The 27,285-nt window shown below is 35.4% G+C and overlaps 1 protein-coding gene across 1 annotated transcript in view; it reads left to right on the top strand.

The window, feature by feature from the left end:
* Positions 1 to 27,285, top strand: part of TTLL7 (tubulin tyrosine ligase like 7) — a 135,310-nt gene that overhangs the window by 49,004 nt on the left and 59,021 nt on the right. The window contains 9 exon segments of the mRNA XM_033225406.1: positions 1,568 to 1,691; positions 3,541 to 3,662; positions 4,814 to 4,881; positions 6,258 to 6,416; positions 10,708 to 10,742; positions 10,745 to 10,923; positions 15,776 to 15,940; positions 20,121 to 20,279; positions 24,741 to 24,835. Coding sequence (XP_033081297.1) covers positions 1,568 to 1,691; positions 3,541 to 3,662; positions 4,814 to 4,881; positions 6,258 to 6,416; positions 10,708 to 10,742; positions 10,745 to 10,923; positions 15,776 to 15,940; positions 20,121 to 20,279; positions 24,741 to 24,835 — 1,106 coding nt within the window.

Raw genomic sequence — 27,285 nt, 5'->3', positions numbered from 1 at the left:
TGAGAACAAATAAAACCCTAAATTTTCTTTAATATGGAAACATTAATAATAATGAGTATTTGGGGTGATTAGGAGTCACAATTTATGTAGCTGAATGTTGGATGTTTCTGAATTTCTGATAAACTTGAACATCTAATAAAGGTGTTGATATTATACCTTTGCTTATCATAATTAGTTTTGTCATTTTTCATTGTGTTTATAGGTATTTTACAAGAACTGAAGGATTCTTACAATAAGAAGGAGAAATTGGAAAGTTGATAGTACAGACTAAGCAATATAGTGTTGTTAGGGCATAAATGCCTACATTCATATATTTACAATGAAAATACAAGCAAAGTGTACTGTCGGCTATGTTGAGATGTAGCCAGATCAAATTAGTTCATTCATTATTGCATTCCTCTGTGTGCCTGAATAAAATCATCACAATAATGACCCCGCCCATTTTGTGTCCTTCAAAACTGTTCTCATTTTTTAAGGCACAATTCAAGATGTGGTTTACTTTGTTAAGTTATGCCCCATACTCCCTTATAAAGGAATCACTTCTCTGCATTCTGTCAGCATGTGACCTCTACCCTGCCTGGCACTTTTCACTGTCTCATATTAAAAGCAGTGCTTCAGGCATTGGGTTGAAGGTTGTTTGGGTTTCTAAATAAGACACTCTGGCATTGACATTAGAAGGCTCTTCATTTTAATCTCTGTGTTGAAATCTTCTTTGTAAAGATACACAAAATAATTTATCCTTTCAAAGCTCAACTTATCTGTAAGATGGGGATAAAAGCTTCTACCTTACAGGTTTTTTGAAAGATTAAATGGTATAATATAAATGCCTAAGATAGTAAGTGTTCAATAAATGGTAGTGAATATTGTTATTGCTGTTATTGTTTGTGTATAGTATATTATTTGTTGAATATACATGTGACACGTGACTTAATAAAACTTCTTCCCCTAGACTATGCATTCTTTCAGGATAGGAAACCATCACTTGGCATTTTGCATAAGGTTTAATAAACTGATTCACAATTATTTGTTGATTGAACACATTAACTTTCACCTTACTTGACTTTTAAAAAGAATAGTCTTGGCATACATGAAAAAAATTTCAAAAAAGTTGTTTTCTAAATGACCTTGTTTTAAAATCACTGCAGGTACCTTGTTATCCCATAACTTTGGTATCCTGAAATCTGAGGATTCTACCAAGATAATATGATAAAAAACTTTCAGTGATTTGGGGCCATATCCTACTTAGGCTAATGTGGAATTTCCAGATTTCCTGAGAGCTTGGTACAGCAGCACGCACTGCTTGCTAATCAGCACAGGCAATAATGCCATCTCTGCCTCAAGAAGGAGGTAGGGAAATTGACTTAACTGTGTTACAAAGTATGGAGGTGTTTTACATCATTACTGTTAATTTTTTTAAAGTATTAAAAATTAATCGGGAACTTTTTAAAGTACCAGAATTTATAATTTTAGCTTGGTGTGGGGCGGGGGTGGTATTTGTGTTGTCTGGTATAGATTTTTGTTATTTCTGTGTTATCTGATTATTTTACATTTTTTAAAAGTTATTCAGGGACCCTGTCCCCTGGATTTGAATACGGAATTACCTTATCAAAGCACAATGAAAAGGAAAGTCAGAAAGAAGAAAAAGAAGGGAATCATTACAGCAAATGTTGCCGGGACAAAGTTTGAAATTGGTAGGTTTGCTTAGAATCAATCATGGGATTCTCATAATTGCTGGAAAAACTGATTTGGTGTTAAAAACAATGTAGAAATCCAGAGGGATAACTATCTTTTATATAATGGATTTTTAAACGCCTTCTATAAAATTTCTAACATGTTAGAAGGATTCTTTTTCTGTGCGGTAGAGGATGATATCCTTAAAAATATCCCAATTGATTTCTAAAATTTCAGTTCAAACAGTAATATGATTAGACAGCTTAGCTGAAAAAAGGGACTTGGCATTGTATTTTTCTTTGAAGTTTAATTTTGTCAGCTCTCCAAGCTTTGAATTTCATAATAAAATAGGTTTATATATGACTGACCTGACAAATTTGAATTTATGAATGTAAAGAAAAAATGGATCTTTCCAGTATTCATATGTAACCTGAGTGTTCCCAGCCTCATGGGTTTGTGTATATGTAAATACCCAAATTTAAGTAACACATTACATTCTTTCTTCTTTTTTTTTGAGACGGAGTCTCTGTAGCCCAGGCTGGAGTGCAGTGGCACAATCTCACCTCACTGCAAGCTCAGTCTCCTGGGTTTATGCCATTCTCCTGCCTCAGCCTCCCCAGTAGCTGGGATTACAGGCACCGCCACCACGCTTGGCTAATTTTTTTATATTTTTAGTGGAGACGGAGTTTCACCATGTTAGCCAGGATGGTCTCGATCTCCTGACCTCATGATCTGCCCGCCTCGGCCTCCCAAAGTCCTGGGATTACAGGCGTGAGCCACCGCACCCAGCCTACGTTCCTTCTAAACCTAACTGCCAGGAGTTCCGTTTATCTCACCAAGGTCTTCCCAGGTATCTTTGAGATGGTGCAGGCAGTGTCTCTCATATACTCAGGAACAGGTGTGCTCCTGACATGCTCTTCTGAATTTATTATTGTTTTTGCTTGTGAGCCAGGTAAGGAAGTCTCCTAGTCTGTGATGCTATTGCCCTTGCTCTCTACATGAGCTGTAGGTGGCACAGCAGCTGCTGAGTCCTCAGGATGCCAAAGCTGCATGGTGGTCTGTGACAGAGAGGAATGTTCCTTTCCCCAACTCTTGTGATTGTACACTGTCACCTGGGACTACACCATTCTGTTAAGACTCAGGATTCTGTTGGAAACCACAAATTACCCAAAGTCTTCTACTTATCTTTATTCCACACTTGAAATTCAATGGAAGAAAAATGCCAATATGTTAATTGTAAAATCTAGATCGGAGAGGAACACATGAATAGTTTGTACTAAAAAGGAAATGTTCCTCTGAGCATAAACGTTTTCAGTAGGCTTAGAGGGTTGGGAGCAGTGGAGAACCAAATCCAAATCTCTCCTGTGAATATTGCTTTATTATTTCATGTCCTAAGTAAACACAGATGAGTTGATTTTAAGCTCTAAAAATAATTTGAAGTAGGGAGGTGGAAAGTATGGCATAGGTTTGATGATCAGGGGATATTTTTACCTTTGCTCTTTTGTACCTAACCTAAGGTCGTAAAAAAGCTATAAAAAGTACATTTTCCTGAGTAGAGGTATTGTCTCAGCTGTGTGTGTTTTCCTTGTGCCATAAATAATCACTAAACCCTTTGGCAGTTTTGTGTACCTGTTAAACCTGAGAAGATCAGAAGGAAGGATTTGTGTGCAACCGAAAAACAGTTCTCAGTTAGTACTGAGTGTAATTTGGCCCTAGATAAAACTGTTGTGACTAAAAATGAGGTTATGCTGTAACTAATATTTTTTAAATGAAATACTGTGAACTAAAATTTATATAGAAAAATGTCTTTGCAATGAATATATTTCAGAAGTATTTTAATTTTGGTTTAACTTAACTGTTTACTTGCAGTTCGTTTAGTAATAGATGAAATGGGATTTATGAAAACTCCAGATGAGGATGAAACAAGTAATCTTATATGGTGTGATTCTGCTGTTCAGCAGGAGAAGATATCAGAGCTGCAAAATTATCAGGTAGGAAATTAATCATGACCAGTTAGTCGTATGAGGAAAGTTATATGGATTCCACCATAATTGTTTTTAGATAGGTTCTTAATCTGTTACCTTATTAAATTTCAATTCTAACTCACCTGAATAGCCTGTTTTGTTTCTATCCAGTTGTATTGACACTTTGCATGAAGCCTGCAACTTTTGCAGACTTAAGTTTTAACCTCTTTCTATCTTTAGGGAAGAATCAATAGAGAAAACCTCTTCTGGCCGGGCGCGGTGGCTGACGCCTGTAATCCCAGCACTTTGGGAGGCCAAGGCGGGTGGATCACGAGGTCAAGAGATCGAGACCTTCCTGGCCACCATAGTGAAACCCCGTCTCTACTAAAAATAGAAAAATTAGCTGGGCGTGGTGGCGCCACCTGTAGTCCCAGCTACTCGGGAGGCTGAAGCAGGAGAATCGCTCAAACCCGGGAGGTGGAGGCTGCAGTGAGCTGAGATCGGGCCACTGCACTACAGCCTGGTGAACAGAGCAAGACTCCATCTCAAAAAACAAGCAATAACAACCAAAAAAATACCCTTTTCCTAAGATGGTACTTTACATTGCACTTAAAGTTGTAGAATAGATTGCATAGGGAGACCAGAATGCAGAAATACCTTGTGAGGTCAGCTATATGTAATCTGGTTTCATTCTTTTATTTTTAGAACATAATACAATGTTCAGAAGAAAATAGACCTCAAACTAAAAAGCTGAATGTAAGGATTCTAGAGAATTGACAGTTTGTATAGACTTTCTTCATTTATTAGTTTAGAATGTAATATAAAATTGACTGTAGTGAGCAAATAAGTCATTTTTACCAGTGCTTATGTCTGTGAATATGGTGAATCTAGAATAACAAAAGTAATTTGGATATTATCACTATTCAACCTAGAAAATTATAATTTTACTATCTATGTAAATATTCTTTTGTGATTTCTTTAAAATTTTGTAGTTTTATTCTCTGATTACCATACTCTTTAATTCTACAAATTCACTATAGGTCATTTAATGTTAAATCTTTTAGATTAATAATTGGCAGTTTATTAAAACAAAACTCAAAGGATGGATATTGCATTGTCATATACGTGAATATAATTAATTTGCTGAGAATATTAATATTTACCTTTTTATTTTCCAGAGGATCAACCATTTTCCAGGAATGGGGGAGATCTGTAGGAAGGATTTCTTAGCAAGAAATATGACCAAGTAATCTTTATTTTCTTGTAATGGAGAAGACCTGTTCAAAATTTATAATATGAATACTGTAGTGGTATCTTTCTCAAGGTTACATTGATTTGAAATGATAGAATTTTATTAGAATTAGAATTTTAGAGCTAGAAAGGTCTTAGAATGTCTCTGGTTCTAGCCTTCCACTTTGCAGAGGAGGTAAATGAGGGTCAGATAAATGAATATCTTGCATAAACTCAAGCAAATTGTTAATAGCAGAGGTGGGTAAGAATCAGTCTCCAGAATCTCAGGCCTCTTTACTGCAACTTGCTGCCTCTTTAGTAACAGAGTTTTTCGTTTAAATGTAAGAGTTATCTGTATATGTCATCTAAGAGATACTTGTTTATTTTCAGTTAAATTTTGCAGGAACTAATTCGTTGCCTTATAGGCCGTGTGTGTGTGTGTATGTGTGTGTGTGTGTGTGTGTGTGTGTGTGTGTTTCTGTGTGTTTTCATATTGGTGATTGAGCATTTACTGTGTGCCAGGGATTGTACTAGGTACATGTATGCACACACTTACTCAAAGACACATGTATATATGCTCACCCAGGGATATACATGCACAGATATTTATCTCTGCAACCAATATTTAGAAGAGCAATCTACTTTCATGGAAAAGCTGATAATAAGTACCCCAGTCTTTTACTTAATAAACTGAAAAATTTTTATGCAGTTTATATTCCTGTTGGCTAGGGTTTTTTGCCTTTTTTTTTAAGTTTAAGAAAGTTGAGTGATAAACTGAGAATTTTTTTTAAAAGAAGATTATTCACAGAGATTTAGTAAACTTTCTGACTCTAAAAAGTGATAGTATAAAAGGTAATCAAAAACTGTTCCCTATGGTGACCCAGAGACTCAAAATTATTTGTAAAGAAGCAATATAAATAGTATTTGCCTGAACAATTCCCTACTCCCTACTCCCATCCCTGAGGCACAGTTACTGACTCCTTCTACATGTTACCTTGCCTTATATGCCTTTAGTGTACCTATCACACTGTTTAATATTAATAGCCTATCTATATATTCCTTGGGAGCAGAGATGATACTCACTTATCTTACTATCCCCAGTACCTAGCAAATAGTGTGTACTCTAAAAAAAAGTTTGATGTACTAATATGTAAATTAGTACATATTAGGGCAAGTTTTTTTTTTTTTTCCACTGATGTATCCATGGTTCAGAATAGTGTCTAACACTTAATAGGTGCTCAATAGACATTTGTTGAATGAATGAATCAATGAATAAGTAAATGAAGGAATGGAGAAAATTTAAATCTTTGTGGCAAATATCAGTAGCCCAGAGAAGGAAAATATATGCAAGTTTGAATAGAAATTATTTTTCCTATTATCTCTGATTTACAGAATGATCAAGTCTCGGCCTCTGGATTATACCTTCGTTCCTCGAACATGGATCTTCCCTGCTGAATATACTCAATTCCAAAATTATGTGAAAGAATTGAAGAAAAAACGGAAGCAGAAAACTTTTATAGTGAAACCAGCTAATGGTGCAATGGGTCATGGGTAGGTTTGCTTTTATTTGGAATATATAAAAAAAAAATTTGGGAATAGGGAGAATAAATGTGCATAATTACTCATGGTTGAGTACCAACATGAAAAAATAATGAAATAAGTTTCTAACTATTGCATTTTTGGAACCAAATATTTAATGATCTCTAGTCTTTTAAATTCTCCCACAGGCTTCAGTAATTCAATTAAAAAATTTAATCAACAGGTTGTGAGGCTTTAATAGGAGATAACAAAATATAAGGGGAAAAAGCTATTTTGTGTTTTTTTCTAAAACATAAAACTCACATTTATAATCATTTCAATAGGCTTGGAGAGTAAAATCAGTTGCTACAGTAGAGCTACAACTGACTTGGAGAAAGAAATGAAAAGGGAGTTATTCTTTTCATAGCTAGAAATCGTGAAGGAAAATATGTATCTTCTTTGCTTTTAAATAAGTTTTTTCTTTATGTAGCCATGGTAATTGGATTAAAAATGAGTGGAACACATTTTAAACTGAAGTTCCAAGAACTAGACATGTTAACTGAGAATAGAATGTGCAAGTAATATTCTTGTTTCCTTTTGCTTATGTTAGTTTTCTGCAATGTACTTTTTCGAAGAAAATGTGGCTGAGGCTGCTTTTAATAAAATACACTTGGCAGGGCACGGTGGCTTATGCCTGTAATCCCAGTACTTTGGGAGGCCGAGGTAGGTGGATCACGAGGTCAGGAGACTGAGATCATCCTGGCTGGTGAAATCCCGTCTCTACTAAAAATACAAAAAATTAGCCAGGTGTGGTGGCGGGCGCCTGTAGTCCCAGCTACTCAGGAGTCTGAGGTAGGAGAATGGTGTGAACCTGGGAGGCAGAGCTTGCAGTGAGCCAAGATCGCGCTCCAGGTTACTGCACTCCAGCCTGGGCGACAGTGCGGAATTCTGTCAAAAAAAAAAAAAAAAAAATACACTTGAGTCATTTTAATTTAAAATGCTATAGGAAAAAAGATATTTGGAAATATAGCTACCAGGTAAATTGTTGTTCAAAATTTTTCTTTTAACTTTTAATCATAACTTAATAATCCAATCATAAATTACTTGCAAATGTGCTTTGGTAATTTTTAACTAATAGTATTAATGGGAATTTTATACCAATTGCTTAATGCTGAGTTGGCTGTCTCTGTGTTAGCATTAAAGGAATGTTTCTGGTGGTAAAGAATTGATTTTTCACATTTTTCTCAATTTTAATGTTAAAAATTTAATATTAAAATATCTATATTTATATACTTATATTTGATATTAAAACATAAATAATAATCTTTCAATTTATTTTGATGGCAATATAAACAAATAGCTGGAAAAGCAGATAACTGAAAGGGCATTATGTGTTCCCAGGGTTTATCTCATGTAATGCAGTAGTACCTAGGTAAAGAACACCCCTCTCATCTATTGAATTGTATCTGTTTCCTTGCTAATCTTCTGTCTAGTTATTTTGTCCATTATTGAAGGTGGAGTATTGAAGAATCCAGCTGATATTGGTGAAGTATTTCTCCCTTCAGTTCTACCAGTGTTTGCTTCATGTATTTTGGAGCTCTGTTATTAGGCACATAAATGTTTCTAATTGTTACATATTCTTGAGGAATTGACTTTTAAAAAATCAGTATATAATGTGATTCTTTGTCTCTTATAACAATTTTGCCACTCCAGGTTACTGTTTTATTGCAATATCTTTTCCATCCTTTCACTTTCAATCTATTTGAGTCTTTGACTTTAAAGGGTGTCTCTTGTAGACAGCATGTTGGTGGACCATGTTTTTTAAAAATTCATTCTACTAAGCTCTGCCTTTTATTGGAGAGTTAATCTATTTACATTTAATGTAATTACTGAAAAAGAAATATTACTTAGGCCATTTTGCCACTTGATTTATGTATCTTGTAGTTTTTGTTCCTCAATTTCTCTGTATTGTCCTGTTTTGTGTTAAGTAGATATTTTCTTCTGTACCATTTTAATTCCCTTGTCATTTCTTTTACTATGTATTGTTGAGTTTTAAAAAATGATTACCCTGGAATTACCATTATCATCTTAATTTATAACAGTCCAGTCTATATTAATGCCAACTTAGTTTCAGTAGTGTATAAAAACTTTGTTCCTGTATAGATTTACTCCCTTTATGTTGTTATTGTCACAAATTATATCTCTGCCAATAGTTATGGGCATAGATTTATAACTATTGTTTTAAGCAGTTGTCTTTTAATTCATTAGGAAAAATGAGGAGTTAAAAACCAAAACTACAATAAGAGAGACTTTTTTGTTTTTTGATATGGAGTCTCACTCTGTCACTCAGTCACCCAGGCTGGAGTGCAGTGGTGTGATCTTGGCTCACTGCAACCTCTGCCTCCCAGGTTCAAGTGATTCTCCTTCCCCAGCCTCTTGAGCAGCTGGGATTACAGACGTATGCCACCATGGCTGGCAAATTTTTGTATTTTTAGTGGAGATGGGGTTTCTCCATGTTGGCCAGGCTGGTCTCGAACTCCTGACCTCAGGTGATCTACGTGCGTCAGCCTCCCAAAGTGCTGGGATTACAGGTGTGAGCCACCATGCCCAGCCAGAACTTTCGTATTTACCTGAGTAGTCACCTTTCTGGTGTTCTTTGACAATTTGATTATAGTGTATCTTGATATGGATCTCTTTGAGTTTATCCTACTTGGAGGTAATTGAGCTTTTTGGATGTGTAGATTAATGTTTTTATCAAATTGGGAAGTTTTTTGCCAGTATTTCTTCAAATATTCTTTGAATTTTTTTTCTTTGTCTTTTCTCCTTCTGATACTCCTATTGTGTGTGTTGCTGTGCTTGATGGTATTTCACAGATTTTGTAGGCTCTCTTCATTTTTCTTCTTTTTTCTTTCTGTTCCTCAGACTAGATAATGTCAGTTGGCTTATCCTCAAGTTTTCTGATTCTCTTTATGCCTTGTCAAGTATACTGTTTATCTCCTTTAGTGAATTTCTTTATCTCAGTTATTATACTTCTCAACTCTAAAATTTCTGTTTAGTTCCTTTATTTTTCCTTAATTTTTTATCAGTACTAATATTCCCTATTTAGTGAGACACTGTTCTCATAGTTTATTTCAGTTCTTCGTACATAGTTTCTGTTAGCTCTTTGAATAAATTTTAAATAGTTGATTATCCAGTAAGCCCAATGTCTGGGCTTCCTCGTGACAGTTTCTATTAATTGATAGTTTCCCTGTATATGGGCCATACCTTCTTTTTCCTTTGCATGCCTCATAATATTTTGTTGAAAACTGAACATTTTGAGTATTATGCTATAGCAATTCTAGAAATCAGACTCTCGCCTTCTACCTAATTTGTTGTTGCAGCTCATTGTAGTAGTTGTAGTCTGTGTTCTTTGCTGTGTATGGCCACTGAAGTTCCTGTTCTGTTAGCTCAGTGGTCAGCTAATAATTGGACAGAGATTTCCTTAAACAGAGCAAAACAAACAACAAAAAAGCCCTCAATTTTTGTAGATGACTGTGTGTGTGATTGCTGGGACGTGCCTTCAGCATGCAAACAAATAATTTACAACTCTGCCTTAGCCTTAATTTCCTGCTTGTACAGAATCTGATGGTTAGCCAGAAGGGACAGCTTAGGGCCTTCTCAGGTCTTTCTTGAGCATGCTGCTAACCTCGGGCATGTAACTCGTCATCTAGATTCCCGGGAATATGTCAGAGCTTTTCAAAGTTTCAAAGATTCTCATTGCTCAGCCCTTCCTCCCAGTCTTTTTAATTGGTCTGTTGTCTGCCCACCTGTTGCCCTCGACAACGTAAACAGTAAATGTTTCCAACAATTGTCTCTGAAAGTAGTTGCCTCAGCACTGGTAAAGTTCCAAGTTAGGCAAGATGAAAGCAAGCCCTTTGAGGTCCTCCAGGAAGCCACCAGACAGGTCAAAACAACCAACCATAAGAATAGCCCATTCTACCCAGTCCAGAACCGGTACTGGTATTGAAAATGAGGCTGTTCAAGGCTGCCGCTGAGCTGTGAGTGGATGATGGGACTAGATTAAGTTAAAGTGTTACAAAGCTCTTTGGCACAGATCCAGCTGTTTTTTTCTTAGTTAAGTATTCCATTTGCTGCAAGCCTTTGCTTAGTTTGTGGGATTACAAAAAGTTGATTCCTATGATTTCTTTTGCTCTTCATTGCTTTTGTGGAGGGACAGACTTTTGGAGTCCCTTACTCCACTATTTTCCACTTGAGTATATCTGTAACTTTTTAAACATCTTGCTCTATGTCAAATCATTCTTTTAATTTTTTTCTTTAAACATAGGATTTCTTTGATAAGAAATGGTGACAAACTTCCATCTCAGATCATTTGATTGTTCAAGAATACATTGAAAAGCCTTTCCTAATGGAAGGTTACAAGTTTGACTTACGAATTTATATTCTGGTTACATCGTGTGATCCACTAAAAATATTTCTCTATCATGATGGACTTGTGCGAATGGGTACAGAGAAGTACATTCCACCTAATGAGTCCAATTTGGTAAGTGATACCAGACAGAACTTACGTTTTCATTCAACTTTTTTCCTATAAAATATATTACTTTACCCTTTCTCTGCACTTGTAAAGGGAAATGCTTAGAGCTTTCGTAATAGATTAATAAACTCCCTTTCTCAAATTGACCTAGAATAAATGGATGTTCAACATATACTTTTTAAAGCTTCCATTAGGCATGTAGATTGTATGAATGAAAGTTCCTCCTCTCGGGTTTTGTGGTCTAGAAGAATTGTGTGCATAAGTAAGATTGCTTTTAACTTACAAGCAGCTTTGTGGACATTAGAAAATAAAGGTATCTGCTAATTGAAGGCTAACTGGGAAAAAGTACCCTCTCTGTGCTGTGTACCTTGTGCTGTGAGCACAAGGCTGGATTTCAAAGCAAACATCTGTGTGCAGTGGCCCTGTATAGAAATGACTATATTATAAATGATACTAATATGCAATGATTCTTGATTCAGTATAATAATGATACTAGTATGCAGTGGAGAAGTACAGATTAAGTGTTTTGGAGCTGTGTTGGGGCAGTTTGTGTTCAGCTTCTCATGGAGGAGGTGGCATTTGAGCAGGCTTTGTATAACACGTAGGGTGTGAACATGTTGAACGTGGGAGAAAGTATATGAAATGGAAAAGCGAAAGTTATCAGAAAGTAGTTATTAATTTCTGTTGCAATAAAAGAGAAGTAAGGCTATCAACTTACATTGACTAATGTGAGGTTGAGACAAATGAGCAGTTTCAGTGTGCATTTTAAAGCCTGTTAAATGGAGCTTTGTGTAGATATTTTTCAATTAAGACTTTTTTGTGCAGCCCTAACATATTTATAAAAGTTATAGCTATAATTTATCATGAAAATAAAAACTGTAATTTGTAGCTTATAAAAGTTAAATTATAATTTATTATGCATACTTAAACTTTAGTTAACCTCTAAACCTATTTTTGGATGTAACTAACTATAGTTAAAATTACAATTAGTTGTTTTCCAACTTGTCAAAGACCTGGTTACTGTTCTCCCCTAATATTATGCACACAATTAACTCCATTAAATGTGGTCATTTTTTCAACATTAAATAATGGCTGATCATAAATGGTACTATGTTCACTAAAATGAAAAATGTTGTAAACCTGGCAAAGGAAGAATAAGGAAACTGTCAAACCTTTCATAGGAAAAGAAGTTAAAAGAAAGAAACATTATTAAAGGTTATAAGGTCTAGATAAAGCCAATCACCAAGTAATGTTTGAACTCTACCACATTTTGGGCATTGTGCTAGTTCTTAAAAAAAACAGTGACCAGACAGATACAGTGCTTGACCTCACAGAAGCAACAGTTTAGTGGGGAGGCAGAAAATAAAATAAGCAATTATAATATCTGATGGTAAGTGTGATGGTGTAAGAAACTGAAGGTGCTATGGCAGTGCGTAGCAGGGGCACATAACCCAGTTGGAAATAAAGGTTAGAGAGGGAGTGTTTTATAAATTGAAATCTGAATAATGAGGAGTTAGCCAGGTTCGGGTGCAGGGTAGGGTTGGATGGAGCTCCAGGCAAAAGAATGGCTCAGAGGTAAGACAGAGTATGACATGTCTGGAGAAAGCAGACAAGGTCAGTTTGGCTAAAGTATAGAATAAGAAGGAGTGACTGTTCAGAGATGAGGATGGTGAGTCCTAGAAGCCAGATCCCTTAAGGCTTTGTAGGCCTTGTCTAGGATTTTAGAATTTAACTTAAGATAAAAGGAAGGATTGAAAGGTTTTACACAAACAAAAGAAGGAATGTCCCCTGGTCTGGAATGTGAGATGGGGGTGGAGATGGATGGAAATGATTAGAGTCAGAGAGACAAGAAGTTACATATATTTTGAATAACATGTAAAGTATTCTAGTCTGACCACATATGGAAGGAAAAAGGACTTAAATTGAAATAGTAGCAGTGGGTCCGGACCAAGAATAAGAGCATGGATTTGAGATATATTTAAGATAACATGGATAACGTTGATATAATATGGTCACAGGTTGGATTTGTGGAATGAGAGAAAGGGAAAGAGAAATCAAGAATAAAACTCAGATTTCTGACATCTGATGGATGGTGTATTAGGGAATGGTGATAAGGGAATACAGGAACTATTAAAGGTTTTGTGGAAAATGGATGTATTCAGTTTAAAGGCCTGTGTGACCTCCAAATGGATCTGTTCTGTAGGCATTTGATTATACAGTATAAGTTTGAAGTTCGAAAGACATTTCTGAACTACAAACATAATTTGAGGCTTGTCAATACATAGATTATACTTTAAATAATTGGCATAGGTAAGAGTGGATTATATATATATATATGTAAGGTGGGAGTGATCTTTTGATAGTATTGGAAAGAATAAGACTTGGAAGCTCTTTTGGATGATAAAGTGCTTTATTCTAATGTCCTATGTGTATACAATTAGCTTAAATCCAGTGGGATTAATCTCAATGAGAGATTGAGAGAAAGGAAGTGTGGCCTCTAGGTCTCATTTTGCTATGTGCTTTTGAATCACATAAGTTCCTGGCTTTAGTTTTTACATATATAGAAAAAAGATGTTCTCCTACATAAATGTCTATATCACTCATAGATCTCTAGAATTTCGTGATTGAATTTCTAGGTTGAGACGAAAATATTAAAAAGTGAAATATAGAAGTGTCTGTAAAGTGAGATCACGGTTATGTAAAAGGTAAGTTTAGAAAAAAACACTAGAAAAATTAAACCAAAGTGCTCTCATTGGTTGTTTCTGGATGGCAGCTTACTACATATTTTTTCCTTCTTCCTATTTCAAATTTTTAAAATAGTGAGCATGTATTTTATATTGAGCATGTATTTTATGTATGTATTATTTCTATAAGAATTAAATGTTCATCAACTACATATAAGCAGATTATAAGACAGAATTTCAAACATTGAAATATAATAAACATTCTGTTCTTGCTACCAATGTAGTGGTTGGCCAATCCTTGCAGATTGCTATATGGTTCATAGCTGCTTTTGGTTCTATTTCTTGCAAATGACTAACTGGCAGTGAACTGCTTAGATGCCTATTTTTGTCAAGGTAAATGTGAAGTTGTGGAATTTCCAGTCCATTTACAAAGATACTGTTTAAGGAAAATGCAAAGTTTCCTTACTTAATTTTTCACTAGAATAGCTAGTGTTGTTGTTAGTATTATTAATTTTAAGAAATTCTTGCCAAATACAGACTTCCTTACAAGATTATTTTCTAAACCTCTTTTTAGAAGTTAAGAAAATTTGGCCGGGCGCGGTGGCTCAAGCCTGTAATCCCAGCACTTTGGGAGGCCGAGACGGGCGGATCACGAGGTCAGGAGATCGAGACCATCCTGGCTAACACGGTGAAACCCCGTCTCTACTAAAAAATACAAAAAAATTAGCCTGGCGAGGTGGCGGGCGCCTGTAGTCCCAGCTACTCGGGAGGCTGAGGCAGGAGAATGGCGTGAACCCGGGAGGCGGAGCTTGCAGTGAGCTGAGATCCGGCCACGGCATTCCAGCCTGGGCGGCAGAGCAAGACTCCGTCTCAAAAAAAAAAAAAAAAAAGAAGTTAAGAAAATTTGTATTTTGGAAAGTAGAAGTGCTACGGCTTGATTAATTTCCTTTTTCTTTAAATTAAGCACTTAAAATTAGGTGAGCATAAGATTTATGCTTTTTCTTTTAAGTATCATTTAATTTAAAGCTTTTCCTGTTTCTAAGGATAGAGACTGTTGTTTATTTTGTTGTCTTTGTATCCACAGTGCCCAGCAGAGACTGCTGCAGATAGTAGGTGTTCCTTAAATATTGTTTAATGAATGAAAAAAATAAATTCTTAATTAGTGGTAGACACATGGATTAATAAACAACATGTACTCAAATGATCATTTCTGCCTTCTTGCTTCAAAGATTTCAATACCATAGGCCTAAGGAACTGCAGCAAAAATAAAATATGACATGAATATAGCTGGCTATTAACAAATCAAAATAATAATCACGTGAATGAAGTATATTTTAATTGTGATGTAACTTTGCTATCTAAAGTAATCTTTAGGATCATGAGGAGGGTAGGAATTAAAGATAGATTTTTATGAATGCTTGTGCTAGCTGGATAAAAAGCCATTAGATATATATTAATTGACAACTGTGAGGAGTTTTAAATTTTGAATTCTTTTTCAATTTAAGGAAAATAGTATCAACAAATGTAAGATTATAACAAGACAAAAACGTAGAGCTCCAGTATGGAGCACGATACTGTACTGGACACTCGCACAGTATTATGTGGTACATTCTGTCTGCTGACTGTAAGTGCACTCTGGTACCAAGTTAAAGGGGCCTCCTAGTCGGTATGGGTGTGCAGAGGTTGTGTTTGGTAGTCCTGCCTCATTATGTGATTTACTTGAGTTTTCATTTTTTATTTTTCTTGAAAAAGACATAGAATGCTCTCTCAGAAAATTCCTTTCCCAAAACAGATTTGAGTGAAAACTCTCAGAGACAAAAACATTAAACACAAACAAATTAACAAGAACAAACTCAGATCATTTTTCTTGCTTAGCAATATGTAGTTTCACATTTTAATTACTCTATATTCTTATTAATTTGATACTTTTTAATGGTAGACATATTTTGAATAATATGTAAAGTAACTCTGTAGATGATTACATTCTCAACCCTTTTAAGGGAAATGTGCCATTCCATTTAATTGGGATATTATCTAAATAATCATGAAATTGTTCATCTATATAGTTTAAACTTTAAAACTTTTTTTAGTCTTTGAGTGTCTATTTTTCCTCTGAAACTTTGCAGTTCTAGGATGTCATAGGTGGTAACCACTTTGGTTCTTACTTGTTACAGACCCAGTTATACATGCATCTGACAAACTACTCCGTGAACAAGCATAATGAGCGTTTCGAACGGGATGAAACTGAGAATAAAGGCAGCAAACGTTCCATCAGATGGTTTACAGAATTCCTTCAAGCAAATCAACATGATGTTGCTAAGTTTTGGAGTGATATTTCAGTAAGATTATGCCATTCCACAATTATAATGGTCTGTCCTCAGCAATAACTTGAAGCACTGCCAGGCCATGAAAGTTCATTAAGAGTTGATTGAACTTGGTTCCCTATGATTGAGAGGACCAGAGAGAAAAAAACAGGCCATTACACAGCCTACAGATTAACAACAGGGATGCATTCTGAGAAATGCATCCTTGGGTGACTTTATCATTGTGCAGACATCACAGTTTGTACTTACACAAACCTAGAATAGGAATAGCCCACTACACACCTAGGAATAGCCCACTACACACCTAGGCTATCATGTAGCCTGTATATGGTATAGTCTGTGGCTCCTAGTCTACAAACCTGTACAAAACATTACTGTACTAGGCTGAGCACAGTGGCTCACACCTGTAATCCCACCACTTTGGGAGGCTGAAGCGGGCGGATCAGGTCAGGAGTTCGAGACCAGCCTGGCAACCATGGTGAAACCCTATCTCTACCAAAAATATAAAAAATTAGCTGGATGTGGTGGCGCGTTCCTGTAATCGTAGCTACTCAGGAGGCTGAGGCAGGAGAATTGCTTGAATGCGGGACGTGTAGGTTGCAGTGAGCCAAGATTGTGCCACTGCACTCCAGCCTGGGCAACAGAGCAAGATTTGGTCGCAAAAAAAAAAAAAAAAAAAAAAAAAAATTTACTGTACTGAATAGTGTAAGCGATTGTAATACAATGGTAAAGATTGTATACCTAAACATGGAAAAGGTACACTAAAATACAGTATTATAATCTTATGTGATCCCTGTTGAATGTGCTATGCATTGTACACCAAAATGCTGTTATGTGGCACATGACTCTATTCACCCTTGTTTATTTTGTTTGTTGACATTTTTACCTTACTTTCTATATCACCACCCATAAATCCAAAGGTCCTTAGGTGTCAGACAAGAAGGAGTGAAGTGGTCTCTAGATAGAAGAAACTAGGGTGTTCTGGGAACTGTGATAATTTGAAAGTCAGGAGAGGTCTGAAGGAGGTAGCCACCACTCAGCACCAGCTTACTGGTGCCAGTGATATTTTAGGCCCAGTGAGGCTCATTCTTCTAATTTCTTGATAAATTACATGTAAATGGCATAAATGACATAAATGATTTTAAATGTTGGCAATGGACTCAAAAATTTTAAAGATGTTGAGACTTAACAAACAAAAATGTCATCTGGATTTGGTCAGATACCCACCAATTTGTTAACTTTCATTTATAACTTCCTGAGAGATGAAATGCATGTAAATGAGAAATTGGATCATAACAATGCTGCATTTATTTGTTTATGTAATTATGTTCTCAAGGCCAATTTCGTGGAAATTCCAAAAACCATTCTAATGACAGTTTACTATCATAGTGAGTCAGAAGCATCACAATGGTGAAATTCAGTGATTTTGGACCATAGTTCATTGATGGAAGATCATACCATCTTCCATCTGATGGTAATTCAGTGAATTGGTCTATTGCTCAGTGGGACCAAGAAAGTTTTATATACCCTCTGGCATTCTTTTTTTTTTTTTCCTGTACACGTTTGTAACCCTCATATGGAATTTGGCTCTTTGGGGACATGTTTGTGAAAAGGTAGAACCTGTTGGGCTGCTTTAGTGAGGCATATATGGAGAGAATCAGGGAGAATAATGAGGGTCGTTAGCTTTACATATATTGGTTTTAAGTGGCGTTTTTTCCTCACAATTGAATTAAGAGAAGGTATACAAGCAAGACTAATACTAATGAGAGGATATGGAAATTAACTTTCTGTTAGGACCTGAAGTATAATTTTTAGATATGACCCAAACATAGCCAATGTGGGCCTATTAAGCTCTGACACATTTCATGGTCTTGTCTATAGGTGAGTAAATTTTGCATCTTTCTTGGCTATGTTAGTAAGAATGCATATTAATCATCTATAAACAATCAGTTAATAAACCTAGCTTTTTCAAGTACTTTTATTATAATTATCTTGTCAAACACCTGTCTGTATTTATGTAATTACTTGAAAATTGGCTGTCTTTATTAAGAATTGATATACTTTATATAGATAACTGTTTAAGGTAAATCAATGGGATAGTATAAAAAGAGAATGACAGGAGGAGGTGGAGAAAGCAATTATGCAGTAAATTTTTATCTTGATGTCTTAGTTTACAAATTTCCTGAATTTAATTTATAACTTATTTTTAATAACCTCTTTTTGGGGGACAATTTCTCCAAAAAGTAACTATCAATATATAAAAAGTAGCATTCATCAATACCCTGTGTGAAGAACAGAGCCGTGTACTTTTGTTCTGGTCAGTAATAAAAATCAGTAGAAAATCAAGCCAGGGAGATTAAAAATGAGTATAATCATTAAAAAAACTATCCTTACTGCTTTTTGTATACCTAAGGTATACATCTGCAAATCACATTTCAAAGCAGTGATATTATGTTGTAAATTCTCAAAAACAGTAGTGGAATTTCGTTTGTGTTTGTTTATATGACTCCTGATTTTCACTTCTACTGAAAACTTGCCTTTACAATCTAAAAGCAGGTTATTTTCTACATAGCAAAAACAGATTTGTAATTCAGGGTCTGTTGATTAATAATCAGTCCCCACCCTCTCCCTCAGCCTATACTGTTCCATACAGACACTTATCTGTCAAAGTTGTAACTTTTTCCTGCTCTCAAGTGGTTTCAGTAATATTGTCGAAGATTTATATAAAGTGACTTTTTATCATTTATTTTATGTACTACGGTGCTGTCATGAATTTGTTACCTTGAACAAAATGTTTTGAAAACAGCCTCTCATGGGACCTCTGATAGTTATTCCCAAATATGAACTGCATTGTGGTTCTGGGTAACAGTGAGGTTAACTTCTGTCTTCTCTTTTATCACTCATATAATAAATATGTTCCACCAAGTAGTGGAGTATTTGAGTCTAACCTGACATATGAGGTGGAATTCTAGAGGAATGATAGAATAACAGTAACAATAATAGTACTCTGGGCACTATGCTAAGAGTTTTACATGGAATCTCATTTTGTTCTTACATTAACCTTTTGCAGATTATATTTAGGAAAAATGAGACTCACAAAGTTTAAGCAACAGGACTGAGGTTGCACAGCTAGCAAGTTACAAACCCAGGAAGAAACACAAGAAGCCTGATTTTAGAGCCAGGTTCTTAACTGTCTTTTTCTATTGCCTGTACCTGTAGAGAGGGAGTTAAAATGACAATGTCTTCTGAGCAAAAATAAGTGAGACAGCTTTTCTCCTACAGCTTGTTCTGAAACTTCAGTAAAACAGCTTTTTAAAAATAAGGGTTAATAACTCACCCCAGTAGTATTATGTGATTTCTCTCAGAAAATATTGAGAGCCAATCTTTTAATTGGTAACACTCTTCTCAGATAAAACTTATACCCTACAAAATCATCACTAAATAAAGAAACTCAACTCTCATAGATTTTGTCTTCCAGCCCTTTTAGCCTTTATCTAAGTAGAATTTCTATACTGGTGTTTAAAAATTTACTGGAAATAATTTACTCTCCTTGGAATTTTTCCTCCCTGTCACCTTCATCTCTTCTGGATGGGGCTAGCATATGCTCCTACCTTACTTGTTTTTAACTTGTTTTAACAACTGCCTTACTTGTTTTAACATATAAACAAGTATGAATAACTTGTTTACAAAGTAAACAAGTTACTTGAATTTACTTGGATATCTACTGAATGCCAGCTACTATTGTAGGCACTGGGAATGGTGTTATAAATAAGTCAGACAAGGACCCTGCTCTAATGTAAAAAGAAAAATATCAACTGGTTATATGCTGTGTGTGTGTGGTGCAGTAAGAAATGAAGGGTGGCTACTTTTAACTTGGGGGTTGGGAAAGCCTTTCTGGATGTCTTAAGAGCCAGACTTGCAAATATAGGGGAAAGAGTATTCCACAAGAGGGAGCAGCTAATGCAAAGGACTTAAGATAGGAAGAAGTGTCACTTACTTGAGGAACCCAAAGCAAGCACGAGGAGTGCAGTGGGCAGGGGTAAGAGTGAAGAATGAAGTTAGATCTGTGGCAGGGGCTAGATGCCACAGAACTTTGTAAACTTGGCCAGGCTGCCAGTTTGTGGGCCCTGGTTATATTTACATACATGAAATGAGACACAAAGGCATTTTCACCTGTTTTATCACAATCTTATAGGAATTGGTGGTAAAGACCCTGATTGTAGCAGAACCTCATGTCCTGCATGCGTATCGAATGTGTAGACCTGGTCAACCTCCAGGAAGCGAAAGTGTCTGCTTTGAAGTCCTGGGATTTGATATTTTATTGGATAGAAAACTAAAGCCATGGCTTCTGGAGGTAAGGCATTCTTTAAGGAAAAAAGAGGAGTTATCACTGTCCTTATGTATTAAAATAAATGCTTTAAAAATCTGTACTTAACACAGTTGTCCCATTAACTGTCCAGAATGAAGCCGGAATAGAGTAAGTGAGAAGAAGAGGATAAAAATTCAGGGACTACAATAGTTCTAAGAATGAATCAAAGTGTTTGATATTACTTTTCCCAAATTAGTGCCAAGTGAATTTCTAGGCCAGGTATTTGGGATTGAAGTGTCAAGGTGCTTTTACTGATTTGTTGCTTACTTGCTCTACTATTTTCTCAGCCTCCTGGCTTCTACCACGTTATGAGGTCTGGATAGCGTCTCTCCTCTCTGTGGGTGCCTGGGCTTCAGAATCTTGCCTTTAGTGTGTCTCCCCTTCAAACTCTCTGAGAGGCTCCAATTGGTTCATGAATCAGTGTTCCGTATCCGCTACCCCAGGTGGTAAATGTCTCCTTTAAGGCCATGCTATATACCTGGGGCTTCCCTCAGGGAGACTGTCAGCTGTATGCCTTCAGGTGTGCTGCCAGTCCCTGGTAGAGAGTTATCATTATTTTTCTTTAATGATAAAAGGTCATGTAACACATACGAAATAGTAAAAGGGAGAAAGTAAAAATTATCTCTGTTGACAATTTTTATATTTTTTCCTGCCTGCTAGTTACATTTATATTACCCAGAAGAAACCTTAGAAGTCATGTGGTCCAGAAGATCCCATCCAGCAGTTCCTTTTAAGCTCCTTGATCTGGGGTTACACACCTTCTCGTGGCCGCTTAAATATCATGTTTGGGAAACTTAATCAGGAACATATTGCTATAGAAGATGTCATCAACCACTACCTTTCATTTTAAATCAATTGTCTCTTTTTTGTTAGTGATTTGTAAGTTAGAAGTTGTGTGTGTAATATCACAGATTGCATAAGCAAATTGAATGAGTGGTAGGTGAGATGAAGATACTAAAAATACATTTCCAAGAAATTATACTTTTCTAATTTGAGAGCGAAAGATTGTGTGTGTGTCTGTGTGTGTGTGTGTGCGCGCGCGCACGCCCGTGTGTGGTCACATCTACTTTAAACAAGAACATGTATTGTGTCTCCAAGGAAATGCAGTTCTCTCTGTTGTATATTCAGACTTTGCTTCCTCCATTCCTTGGATATGAAAACACTTGACTATGCACTATGGACCCTTCATCTTGCTAAGGCCTGAAATTTGCTTTAGATTTCTTGCTTTTTCTGCAGCAGTCCTTTCCTGTTCTTAGCTATATTGTCTTCTGCCCCTGTACTTTTCTTTTGTCATTGATAGAGTGGGGAAAAAGTGAGGCACATGCGTAAGGAGGATAGCGGGAAATAATGACTTTATAGATCTCTTAGTTTCCTTTTTGGGAAAAAACCCATTTGCTTCACTAGAGCTTTCCATTAGCTTGCTAAATCAGAAGTGACTGAATGGTTGAATTCTGGATTTTACAAGATTCAAAATAACCATTGTTTGCATGAATGTTTCTTCATTCTTTACTCTTTCCTTCATTGTTTCTAGATCAATCAGAATCATTAAAACACTCCACAATAACCAAGAGCTGTGGATAATGAACATTTGTTATATTAAAACGGTTAAAAGAATCTTCAGTCTTGCCTTGTGTTTTGCTCCCTGCTGAAATTTTAGTGGGGCTAATATACATTGTTAAAAACCTTTTGGCGCCATCAAGTGGAATAAGGTAGAAGGTGCTTCTGGGTATGTGATAACTTTTAGTTAAACAGAGTAATTTCAGGGACTGGTTGCTGGTGGTAGAATTGCACAAATTTTCATAAGTAGAAAACATTTTTTTGGAAAAACATGGAAATTGGGTGGAGTATGAATATACCACCAATAGTTTAAGTACTCTTGAATTAAACAGGAACCTACTAAGTTATAGTCATTGTCTTAGGTGGTGGGGATACAAGAAGACAGAATACTTGCCCTGGTGTAGCCATTATTCAGATGTGCATTTTATGGTAATAGTTATGAGTACTAGTAGGTAAAAGGGAAATAACAAAAACGATAGCATGATTAATATCTCTGCGTACCTGGGTGTATTGGAGAGTTAAAAAAAAGCTTTGCAGAAGAAACACCTGAGCAAAGTTCGTAGGGCTGCAGAAGGGTGGGGTAGGGGCTAGGGGCTGAGAGAGATAAAGTAGGGGTGGGGAAAGGCTGTGGTGCAGAGGAAACAGCACTAACTTAGGAGCACAGAAGCTATTATGGATACTTTAATTTGTGGAAAAAGTGATTGTTGTTTGTTTTGATAAAACTATTTTTAGGACAGTTGAAAATAGTATTTACTAATTTAATATATTTTATAATAATTTTCATTTTTAATGCATTTATAAGCTGTTGAATTTTGAGATTTTAACATCTACTATGTTTTGTCTGTTTTAGAGTTGGGATAGGAAATGAGAACCAAATAAATCATCTCACTATAGAGGAGAATTTTGGCTGGGTGGAACACTAATTTTTAGTTTCTTCTGTTAGCCATTTGTGGTTCTTCTATTTTTTTTTTTGTTTACGTTTCTCATAAAACTTAAAAAAAAAGAACAACCCTGAATGAAAACTTAAATTGAAAAAGTTTTCCTGCCTTTCCACATATTATTAACAGTTTATCTTGTGTGGGTATACCTCTTCACAGACCAATTTATCTTATAGTAGAGGGAAAAATTTGAAATAGGTAAGGAGAGAGAGAAAGAGATTGAGATCTGAGATGGCTTTATACTGAGACCTCAGCACCATCCTGGAGGAGGGATATGCCTGACACAATTCCACACTGAAATTTGGAATGGAAACTCTGGGGAATTCTACAAAGACAGATAACATTCCAATGTACCACTTACTCATCAGTTCTTTAATGTCTGGTTTATTTTGTAACCATGTAACATATAGTGGCAACACCGTCATTAATTGTATTATAAACTCCAGATATTTGAATCAGTATGGTTGAAACTTTTTTCCTATAAGATATATTACTTTACCCTTTCTCTGCACTTGTAAAGGGAAATGCTTAGAGCTTTCGTAATAGATTAATAAACTCCCTTTCTCAAATTGACCTGGAATGGATGTTATTGCCATTTCTAAGCTATTTCCTTCTCCTTGAGACTATATCACAAATACAGGAATGTGTCTGTCACCTTCTAAATCAGAAATCAACAAAGGAATCAAAATACAACATGGCATATCTCTATAAAAGGAGTACCATACATCCATCAAAATGATGGCATGATGAAAGATTTTCATGATACATTATTAAGAGAAAAGCTTGGAATGTAAAATAAAGTATGGTTCGTATAGATATGCATTTGGAAGGTAAAATGAATATTTTAAATATGTATACATAGAAAATATCTGGAATACTATCTACCATGTGGTTAACAAGACACTAAGTGTTAAGTAGTGGGATTACAGGTAATCTTTTGTTACTTGTTTTTCTTCTTTTTACTTATTTTTCTGCGGTGAACCTGTGACACATTTCTAATTAAAGATGTTGTATTCCTGGGTAATTTCTTGATTATAATGTGATATTTCTTCAGGTGCAAGTTGTAGATTGCATGCTTTCAATTGTTTTGTCTCTTGTGGTGACAGATGTGTATAACTGTGACTAGTAACTGTGATATTTCTTCAGGTGCAAGTTGTAGAATGCATGCTTTTAATTGTTTTGTCGCTTGTGGTGACAGATATATAATTGTGACTAGTGTGTGTATATATATATATATGTACACACACACACACACACACAGACACACACACACACATATATTTGAGATAGCCTAAGGGATTAGTTGGTGGTCAAGAAGCTAAGCTGTTGTGTTGAACTCAGCAGTGTTCTAACCAACTGATTTAACTGATTAAGAAATTTTCTTAAACATCAGCTATTCCAGTTATATTTTTATAACAATGACAACAGTAACAAGACTCAACAAAGACAAAAAAACACCCCAGCTCTTTTATTTTTCATCTTAATGAATTCCTGAAGATCTGAAGCAGTGAAAAGGGAGCACTGATAGTTTCTATATTTTAAATATATAGATGTATATAATTATTACTGTGTTGGTATAATTATTACTGTGTTGGTAACATGAATATCACTATTTCCTTTTTGTTAGGCTAAATCACTTTTAACTTTCCTAAACTTAAGAAACCTAAATTGCATGGGGTTATGGAGAGAGTGGAATGGAGGGAGAGGTCAGCTTATACTGACAGTAAAGCAGCAGTGAGAAGGAGATGGTGCCAGTAGTCAGTCCCTTGCAATTTGTTGACCTAGGGTGATGCGGAATGGAGATGTGGCAATAATAACTGGGCCATCTACCATGTAAAGCTTTGAGGTTTATTGTAGGATTGTTCTACTGGCTAGAGATCCCACATTAAATTAACAAATATGTATTGAATATTTATTTACCTTCCAATATTGTTTTCTTTGTAAATTTCAGATTAACCGAGCCCCAAGCTTTGGAACTGATCAGAAAATAGACTATGATGTAAAAAGAGGAGTGCTGCTAAATGCACTGAAGCTACTAAACATAAGGTAAGGTAAAATATTTTCTCTATCTTTTGGGCGTTTATCTCCACATATGACATAGATTAATCATTTGTACATAAAATTGGCTTTTCAGAATAGTATTTTTTATTTTTATATTTTGTAATTTTCATTTCTTGATTCCATCCATTCTGTATTTTTCATTCTTGATTCCATCCGTTTTGTAATTTTTATTTCTTGGTTCCATCCATTTTGTATTTTTCATTTCTTGATTCCATCTATTCTTTAAACTCATATAGTTAAAAAAAAAAATCTTTCCTCTGTACTCCTGTATACTGCTTTTCCTGCTTCCCAGGCAACAGTCTGTACCTGCAGTAAATGAAGTTAAATTTCAATGTAGGTATAATTATTTAATATAGTGTACAAGATTAAATTGGTAAATACTTTGAGAGACCATCTAGATTATCTTCCTCATCTTATAAGAAGAAACTAAAGCACAAAGAGTTCATTCAGGAAATGAAAAAAGAAATCTCAAACATGGATTTCCTAACTTTCTCTCCAGAGGTCTTCCCATTATATCATGCTCCCTATGTAAATAAAAAAGAGAGGCAGTTGTTCAATGAGAGTTAGCTTTTCCATTTAGAGAGGTAAGTAAAATTTGAGAGAAGACTTGGCTGGTGTGGATATAGGGCTGGTTGCAGTGTACATGATCATGGGATTCAATTACTTGAAATACTGTTATGTGGGAAAAGCTTTTGGCTCATTGCAAAATGAAATTTTTCGATGTTTGACTGAAACACTTCATGAAATAGTGAGTTACCTGTCATTAGAAGTGTTCCAGTAGAGCTTCGAGTATTGGATTAAAGGGCCTCTGAGGTGATTTAAGCTCAGTAATTTTATGATTTTAATTTATTCTAATTGTCATTCAAGAATTCTAGCAGAGTTATGGTATGCTTCCAAGCAATTTTTAAATTTAAGATGTTTCCAAGAAATATGCCTATACATTTTTTTTGCATGCAAGTTTACTACTATTATTTAAATAAGCCTTGTGTTTAGTTTTTTTGTTGTGCATGCATGTCTTTTGACTTTGCCATTTATGATATCAATTCAGGACATTATCTGTGGGTGTTTTTGGTGTTTTTAAAAGTGAGGTATGTATAGTTTAAGCAATCAGAAATTTCTAGACCTAAAACTAAGGGAAAATAGAAATTCATTTCTTTATCTTTCTTAGTGTTGTTCCACAGATAATTTAGCACAGTTCTTAACATTTAGAGCATATGCTAATGAGGCTTATGTTTCAGAAGTGCCTTCTTCCTCTAGCTGGGTGGAGACCTCCATGGGTGCACGTGTTAGACTTGAGTTTCACTGGGCATGTCACAGTAACTTAAGCAGGAACTAAGAACACTAGGAAAATTCTTGTCTATTTATTAAATAGAATTAATTTTCATATGGAGTGTTTTAATTTTGGATAGAACAAATTGTTCTGTGAATCCAGAAATCCCCTATTTACATTAATTTTAATCAGACTGTTGGGAATGTTCTTCCTTTCATTATGTTATCTTTCTGCTCAAGAACCTAAATAGAGTTCCATTTACCAACGTGTAGCCTAAGCTTCTAATATAACTTAGCTGTTCTATCTTATTTCCTGTTCCTCTCCAACCCACACTGTTTTAGTTAGGCTGATTGCCTCATTATTTTTCCCACATAGCTTGCCTGTTCTCACTGATTATTTATTCTATTCTGTAGTCTGAGTGCCTTTCCTTATTGCCTGTGACTCAAATCCCATCTTTTATTATGAAGTCTTCCTTTTGGCCAAAATGAATCTTTCCTTTCTTGGAGCTCTAGAAGGAATTTTTGTCTGCATAGTATATGGCTTATCACTTTGTTTACTCTCTTATCCTCTGTGGTGTTTTACCTGGGCGCAGCTGGTTTTTCTTTTCAATTAGATTTAAGCTCCTTGAAGTTGAAGAGTACATACTTTTACTTGCTTCACAGTGCTTAGTACAGTGCTTTGCTCATAGTATGACCTTCAGGTTCATTTTGTGAACATATGCTTTTAGTCTCAAGGAAATTCAGAAGAATATAAATTGTTCAGGATATTCCATCACAACTGCTGTGAAAACAGAACCTCACATGGAGGGGATCAGAACTGATCCTTTTTTTAACTTGGATAATAGAATGCAATTTGAGTTCAGCTTCAAATAATTTTTTTAAACATTAGGCTTGGGGTCTTCAGAGACAAGAAAATACGAAAAGGGTTATATGTAGAGCAAGTAAAAGTTCTTTTTTCTATAATAAAAGGAAAATCCAGTCATTCTGTGATGGTGTTACTGGGTTAATAAGAATCTTTTTCCTCCATGAATATTCTATTACAATCATTAAAATAGAACCTAAAAAAGACATTCACAATCCCATGAGTCCTTGGGTCTGAAATACTTGTTAATTAGATTAAATTAAATTTAGTTAAATTGCCTGTCTGTCCCTTGTTTACAACTAAT

Source organism: Trachypithecus francoisi, unplaced genomic scaffold, assembly GCF_009764315.1.
Source record: "Trachypithecus francoisi isolate TF-2019V2 unplaced genomic scaffold, Tfra_2.0 Lachesis_group12, whole genome shotgun sequence".
NCBI classification, from domain to species: domain Eukaryota; kingdom Metazoa; phylum Chordata; class Mammalia; order Primates; family Cercopithecidae; genus Trachypithecus; species Trachypithecus francoisi.
Note: the sequence above shows the minus strand (reverse complement) of the source record. Positions and strands in the feature narration are given on the sequence as shown.